Raw genomic sequence first — 8369 nt, 5'->3', positions numbered from 1 at the left:
GGAATCCTCACAATTTGCTGTTTATAAATTTGTTCCATATAACTTATGTTTATTTGCTAATTCCTATAGAACTGCTGACTGAATGATGTCATTTTTTAAAGAATTATTTCATTTAACTTTATTTATTTATTTATTTTAATCTGACCAGAGAGGAACAGAGTGAGCAAGAGCAAGAGAGAAAGGGAGAGAGGAAAAGTGAGAAAGCAAACCACCAGGTCCAGGACTCGAACCACGATTGGCCATGTGGGAGTCCCGTGCCCCTAACCACCACATCACCTGCCAGCTCCCTGAATGATTTCTTAAATCTTAGGATCCAAGATAACTTTTCTTGTGAACTGTGGTATTATTCAGATAATTTTCATGTAATGTGAGATCTGAGGTTCCTTGGATTGTCCTTAGTGATATATGGGGGGATAAAAAGTTGAGAAACATAAGATTATACTAGTACCTCACTGATAAAGACATACATAGACTAAAAGTGATGACTAAAGATTCCATGCAGTGGAAAGCAAAAAAAAGTTTAGAGTTGTGATACTGATATCAGACAAAATAGACTTCAAGACAAAAGCTGTAAGTAGAGACAAAGAAGGACACTATATAGTACTAAAAGGGCCAAGAAGATAAAACATTATAAATATCTATACATCTAAGACTGGGACACCCAAATAAATGAGAGTGAGACTGCTAGATGTAAAGGGAGAGATAGACTGTAGCACAATAATCCTTTGGGATCTCAACACCCTACTGTCTCCTGTGAACACATCATCTACACAAAAAATCAAAAAAGAGATACAAACTCTAAATGCTATCATAAGTCAAATAAACTTGACAGACCTCTATAGAACATTTAGCCCAACAAACACAAAATACACATTTCCTCACCCCACCTGGAATGTTTATGAAGATCGACCACAGGATAAGGCACAAAACAAGCCTTTACAAATGCAAATATATACAAACTATATCCAGCATCTTTTCTTACCACAATGGAATCAAGCAGACATAACAGAAATACAAAAGATAATGAGAGAGTACTATGAGAGATTATACATCAACAAACAAGAAAATCTAGATGAGATGGACACATTTCTAAGCACATATAATTTACCAAGATTGAACCAGAAAGGAATAGAAAGTCTGAATAGACTAATAACAAGCAATGAGATTGAATCAGTAATAAACAGTCTCCCAACGAAGATAAGTCTAGGTCCTGATGGCTTCACTTCCAAATTCCACAAAACTTTTAAAAAGAACTAACCTCAATTCTCCTCAAACTGTAAAGATCCAAAAGGAAGAAACTCTCCCAAAGTCATTCTATAAAGCCTCCATCACCTTAATTCCCAAAATAGATGAGAACATAACAGCAAAACAAGACAAAACACTACAGCCCAATATCCCTGATGAATACAGAAGCTAAAATTCTGAATAAGATACAAGCAAATCATATCCAACAACACATTAAAAAGATTATACACCAGGACGAGGTAGGTTTTATTCCAGGAATGCAAGGGCAGTTCAACAGATGCAAAACAATAGATTAATAGAAGGAAAGATAAAAGCCATATGATCATGTCAATTGATGCAGAGAAAACATTTGATAAAATACAAAATTTCTATATGATTAACCCTCAGCAAACTTGGCATAGAAGGGACATTCTTCAACACAATAAAAGCCATATATGACAAACTCATAGCTAACATTATACTGAATGGAGAAAAGCTGAAAGCTTTTCCAGTAAAAACAGGAACAGGAAAAGGCTGTTCACTTTCTCCACTGTATTTCAACATAGTGCTGGAAGTCCAAACCAATGCAATCAGAATAAAGAATAATATAAAAGGCATTCAAAGAGAAAAATACAAGTAAAATAACTCTATTTGCAGATGACATGATTATATACATATAAAAACAAAAGAATCCACCAAAAACTCCTGAAGTGATGAATGAATAAAGTGGCAGCATACAAAATCAACATTCAAAAATCAATAGCATTTTTATACACCAACAGTGAGTAGACAGGTAGATTTGAAGAAAGCAATCCCATTTATAATAAACACTAATAATAATAATAATATACTTAGGAACAAACCTAGCCAAAGAAATGAAAGACTTCTTCAAGAAAAACTATGAAAAACTAAAAAAAAAAAAAAGAAAAGAAAAGAAAAGAAAGAAAGAAATTGAAATTGATGCATAATAGTGTAAAGACAACCCATGTTCCTAGATTGGTAGAGTAAATATAATAAAACTGTCAATCGTATCCAAATTAGTCTACAAATTCAATGAAATTTTGTTCAAGCTACCAGAGATATTCATCACAGAAATAGAAAAAAAATTGTCTGGGATCATAAAAAGTCCTATATCAACAAAGCAATATTGTGCAAAAAGAATAAAGTAGGAGGCATCTCACTTCCTGATCTCAAAATATATTAAAAAGCTGTGATAATCAAATCAGCATGGTTTTGGCACAAAAAGCAGGCAAGTAGACCAATGCAACAGAATAAAGAACCCAGAATTAGCTCCTTGCCCAAACATATAACCAACTGATTTTCAAAAAAGGGTGTGAGACAACCCAATGGGGAAAAGAAAATCTCTTCAGCAAATGGTGCTGGAAAAACTGGATATCCACCTGCAGAAAAACAAATCTGAACCCCCATTTCTCATCATTAACAAACATCAACTCAAAATGTATCAAAGATCTAAACATGAAACCTCAAACTATTAATCTACTGGTGGGAAACACAGAAGAAACTCATGGAGACATTGGAATGGGCAAAGACTTCTTAAATAAGATCACCAAAGCATAGGCAATAAACCTGAAAACAGGCAAGTGGGACTATAGCAAGCTAACAAGCTTCTGCACACCAAAAGAAACACAAATGAGTCCAAGTAAAAGATAGGCAAATGAGCTGAACAGCTAACTCTCCAAGGAAGACATATGAACAGCCAAAAAGCATATAAAAATTGTTGAACATCTCTTTTCATAAGAGAAATACAAATCAAAACCACACTATGTATGAATTTCAAAAAGTTTTTGTACCAAAATAAATCCATATTTTAATTGTTAAATAAATAAATAAATAAGAATGATAAGTATTGTTGAGGTTATGTTGCAAAGGGAATCTTCATACACGGTGGGGATGTTAATTATTGGGTTGCAGGAAAGTCATGATGTATTTTTTCTATGCAAAAATGCATCATGACTTTTCCAACAAGCCAAGTACAGCCACTATGAACAATATGATGGTTCCTCAGAAACCTACAAATAAAACTACTATAAAACTCAATAATTCCACTTTTAGGTATCTACTCAAAGCATTATTCACAACTGTTACGACATGGAATCAACCCAAAAGTCCAAGAATAGATAGTGGACTGCAAAGATGTGGCACATGTACACTATAGAATACTATTCAGCCACACAAAACAATGATACCTTAACATTTGATGAAAAATGGACAAATATGGACTATTTAATGCTAACCAAAGAAAGGCAGACTATGAAAGACAGGCATTGTATATCCCCGCCTAATATGTATCAAATGTACTCTCTAGCAGAAACGGAAAGATTGAAAAGTATGATAGTAGAGAGGGCAATTGTAGATACTAGAGACAGTATAGGAGGGGTGTGTTATATGGGGTGGTTTATAGGAGATGTGTAATATATGGTGGGAGTGTGAGAATCTGGGAAAAGACAAACAATCAAACAAACAAAATACTTAATAGACACAAAAATAAAAAAAGTTATCTGCTGATAATAATGTATTTGGTAATTTCCTTAACTTGACTAATATGCACAGTATTCATGCTGGGAAAAACTGTTGGATATTGCAAAAAAATTTTAACTTAAAAATAAATATACTATGTAGATATAAAAATTAAGAAAGTAATTAGAAAGTAACATATATATGATTAAGTCAGGAGAAGAAAATCCTGAAGAAAAGGTTCAGGAACCCAAGAATTCTGGAGCAGTAATATTTGGCACAGAGTTCATGAAAATTGGGTAGATAGAAGTAAACAGTAAGGTGAAGAAACACAGATGATAAATGTACATTAAATATGCACCAAGTGAGACTGAGCAATGAGAAAGCTATTATATGTAATAGAGGAAGGAGCTCTGTAACACTCAGATGCAAAAAGTCTGATATCGGTAGGGGAAAACCAGACAACTTCTAATTTATATAAGGTTTATGTAGGTGATAGAACTCTGCAGAGTGGTATCTTACACTTGCAAACACTTCAGCCAGTGTGCAGATTGTTACCTGCTAGAAATACAAGTCTCTTGTTTACTTCAATTTCTGAAAAGCATCTTTAATCTAAAATTCCCAATTAAACCAAAGAATGTGAACTTAAACTGTAGTTATTGTATTTAAAACTCTAATTAAGGGAGAAAACTAATGCTAGATCCAAAGAGCAGAGATCCTAAACTAGTTATTGCTAAGGCTCAAGGAATTAATTTCAGGAACAACCAGTAACAAGAAGGCTAAGGGCACTAAAAGATATGAGAGGGCTGAGGCTAGACAAGGTGTTTCTGCTCCAGACCAATATAAAAAAAATTCAAAAACAAAAAACAAACAAATAAACAAAAAAGCAACCAATTAATGAAGCAAAAATTTTACCTGGCTTTCTCCTTAACTGTGGTTGAAGATGATTATTCCCTGGCTTTCTCCTTAACTGTGGTTGAAGATGACTGCTAAAAATGTGCTATCTAAATTAAGATTAAAACATTTTATAATAGGAAAAACTATGCTGCAAATGATGAACTGAGTGTTTGGGTCCTCCCATCCCAAAATTCATAGTTAAATCTCAACTCCTGATCTAATGGTAATTTGGAAATAGGGTCTTCAAAAGTTAATTAGGGTTAAATGAGATCATGGGAATGTGGCTCTGATCCAATGGGTTTAAGCCCTTACTAAAAGAGATACAAGAGAGTTCTCACTTTCTCTCTCAAAAGAAAACTCATGTGTGGGACCAGCAGTTAGCATAATGGCCATGTCACTGGACTCCCATGTAGTCAACCGCGGGTCGCATCCCAGACTCGGTCGCTTAAAACTCATGCCAGGCACGTGTGCGTGTGTGCCCAAGATCCTGAGAGGAGAACAGAGGAGAAGGGATTGTGGCGTGGCCATCCCCCCTGGGGGGTGATTTCTCGCTTTCTTTCTCTCTGTTTCTCTCTGTGTTCTGGAGAGCACAAGTGCCCTATAGCAAAAACAAACAAACAAACAAAAAAAAACTCAAGTGAAAACACAATAAGATGATGATCATCTATAAGCCAAAAGAAGAGACCTCAGAATAAAACCTTCTACTGATACCTTAACTTTCTAGCTAACAGAACCACAAGAAATACATTTTTGTTTTTCAAATTGCCCAGTCTATGGTATTTTGTTGTGGTAGCCTCAGTAGACCAAGACACTCAATTAGGTCAGACATCCTTGAGAAAGAGGATGTCTTTGGTGGTGAAATGTAGCTCTAATAAATAGCATTCTCTACTTAGCTCTAACATTGTTTAGATGACAATGGTTTGGGGATGTAGGATACACTTTCATCTACTTCTATTAGTGTTATTGAGAACCTAATGAAGAATTTTCTACACTCACCACTATTTTGCTTTAGTTACTAGTTGCTGTTCTGAGTCAATAAATAGCTGATAAGCATGCACTGGAAAGAAATCAGTGACAAAATTCCATGAACACACAGAAGATGGTTTAGTCATACCTTCTCTTGGTTCTTATTCTTCTCATAAGGGCCACCTCCACCTCCTCCTCCATCACCTCCTCCACCTCCTCCATCACCTCCACCTCCTTCTTCTCCTCCACCATCTCCAGCTCCACTAACTGAAGGGCCCCCAAATCCACAGGTGGAACTTCCAGATACTCCTTTGAACTGAAAAGTTCCCTCACTTGGTCTCTTCTCCATGGTTTCATTTTCCTTGTTTTCACTCTTCTTTCTGTTCTTTTCTACACAGGGCACCACACCAAGTTGAAGCAAGCATTCCACAATGTTTAGTGCCACATCGCAGATGCGAGAGCTGATGTCATGATTAAGGACAAGATAAACAGCTTTCAGAACCACCTAGGAAAGATAAACACAGATGATTAAAGTTACTTGTACTCCCTCTTCCTAAACAGATGTGGTTATTCTAGTTAGTACATATTCTTAGGGTGTTCTATGTACTTGGACATGAATAATTTAGACGATTCTTAAATTTTCATATCAAAGTTGCACTGAGACTTGGTTTTTGTGCTTAATATAGAGTATAACTGGCCTGTAGAATTAAATATGTATATGTGTACTATCATACTTTAGTCTTCCGAAACTTGCCATGATGTGAATAGTTAATGGGGATACAGAAACAGAGTGAAGCAATGGAAGAGCAATTGCCCAAATGGAAAGTTGTTCCATTGATTTTTTTTAAATCAAACTGTTTGAATCCCCTACCTTTTGTGTTCTTGAAAAATGGATAAAAAATTTCTTTCTGCTTATGATAGATGAACATTTGTGCATTAAGGATCATGTCATCACTTACACTTTAATTAAAATGCAAAATATTTTCACGTTTAAATTATGGACCTTTATTGATTTTAATATTTTGAATTATTTACTGAGTCAAGTTCCCTAATGTGCAGTAAAAGTTTTGTGAATTATAATCATAAAATATAATAACTCTTTGATTTGCTAATAACTATGCTTAAGACAGGCACTCTTAAGAATGCAAACCTAAATCTTTTAAAAACTTCTATTCACGTTTCTCTGACTACACAGGAGGTAGCTTCCAAGTAGCTCTATTGCTTACATAACAAGAAAATAAACAAATAACTTTTTACTCTAATTCTAGAATAAAAGGAACTTTTTATGCACATACACATGTATGTATATCTATATATGTGTATTTGAACTATAGGTTCTTGGATTATAAAAGTATTAGAAGATTACAGCAAATTTAATACAATTATTAAAAAAGGAAAAAGTTGCATTTATTATGGTTGATACATTTGTGAAATTTTATATGAGTAGCTTATTAATTTGTTGTTATTTTTCTATAGGATGTATGCGCTCACTGGAGACAGAAAGAGAGAGAGAAAGTGAGAAATCACCGCCCAGGGGGGCTGTCCATTCCACTGTCCCTTATCCTCCGTTATCCTTGGGGGATTTGGGGCGTACATGCCCTTGTGCCCAGTGTGATCTCCAAGCTGCCAGGTCCAGGACTTGAATTGCAAAGTTGGCCATTTGGGACCCAGCACCTTAACCTCTGCTCTACTTGCTGTCCCAGTATCTTTCAAACTTTGGAGGAAATAAAAACCTTGCCCCTTACAGAAAGATCGAGCATTCCATTCTTGTGGACAAAGTTATTGGTTCCATCGATATGTTCTGTGTCTTCCAAGTAGCTGTAGTTTATACAGGAGTCTGTGAGGCTGCGAGGCAGGTTAGCACATGCCAGCGGTTCATGTGGCATTTCTGGAATAGGCACCTGGTTGCAGAGCTTCCTCATGTGCTCACTAAAAAAGTCGGCATAGCCCACGTTGAATGAAGCCAGTGTGGTATTGAAGGTTGCAACTGTGATTGTGGAGATCTGGGATCGCACTAAGAAAATAGAAGCAATGTTTAAGTCTTTCCCAATGAACCTGCAGCATAAGTTAGATGGTTATGCCATTATTATATTTCAACCATGACCAAAATCATAGATAGAGCTTTGTAAATATTTGGCTTACAGTTTCAAAGCTATTTTCAACTCCCATGGAATTGATAAAGCTGTTACAGGCCATGTGGTATTTAGTAACTAATGAAGGTTATAGAAAAATGAGAATTCCAAATGGCTTCCTTAAACTGAAGTTAGGACTTCACATTTGTCTAATAGTAAATAATTTAAGGTAATTATATGAAAGACCATACTGATCTAAATTAGTTTATCTAAAGTACCTCCTGACAAGTTATGGGGTGTGAAAATGTTCGATTTTACCTAGTGTATTTAAGAACGACACACAATAGGAATGTTTTTCTTCTTTGGCTAAAAGTAATGGACCATAAATTTGTGGTGGTAACTAATAGATATCATAGGCTACCTGAAACACAGTTCAGGGAAAAGAAGCATTACATGTATGCTCGTAACAAAGCATAAGAAGAAGAATTAAGAATTAGCTTATTAAGAGTACAGAATAAGAACTGTCCTGAAGCCCACCTTTGCTCCACATAAGAGTCTGAAAAGAAATCAGTGGCCTTAGAAGCAGTGGCTTTCCTCCCACTGAATGTGTATAAGCCCTTCAGAGGGATATCATAAAGGTATTTGAAGGGCTGAATCTAGTTCTCTTCCAGGGTCCTCCCAGTCCTATAGGTTATAATCTTTTGAACACAAACCTGTATGGCTCATCCATTCCTG

The 8369-nt window shown here is 35.5% G+C and overlaps 1 protein-coding gene across 1 annotated transcript in view; it reads right to left on the bottom strand.

The window, feature by feature from the left end:
• UNC80 (unc-80 subunit of NALCN channel complex) overlaps window positions 1-8369 on the bottom strand; it is a 240046-nt gene that overhangs the window by 187046 nt on the left and 44631 nt on the right. The window contains exons 12-13 of the mRNA XM_006140105.3: window positions 7308-7576; window positions 5711-6067 (exon numbers count right to left, since the gene is read on the bottom strand). Of these exons, the coding sequence (XP_006140167.1) occupies window positions 5711-6067; window positions 7308-7576 (626 nt within the window). The remainder of the gene's footprint in view (window positions 1-5710; window positions 6068-7307; window positions 7577-8369) is intronic.

This window comes from Tupaia chinensis, unplaced genomic scaffold, assembly GCF_000334495.1.
Source record: "Tupaia chinensis unplaced genomic scaffold, TupChi_1.0 Scaffold000018_1, whole genome shotgun sequence".
In the NCBI taxonomy this organism is placed as follows: Eukaryota; Metazoa; Chordata; class Mammalia; order Scandentia; family Tupaiidae; genus Tupaia; species Tupaia belangeri.
The sequence above is the reverse complement of the archived record's forward strand: the minus strand, read 5'-3'. Positions and strand labels throughout refer to the sequence as shown.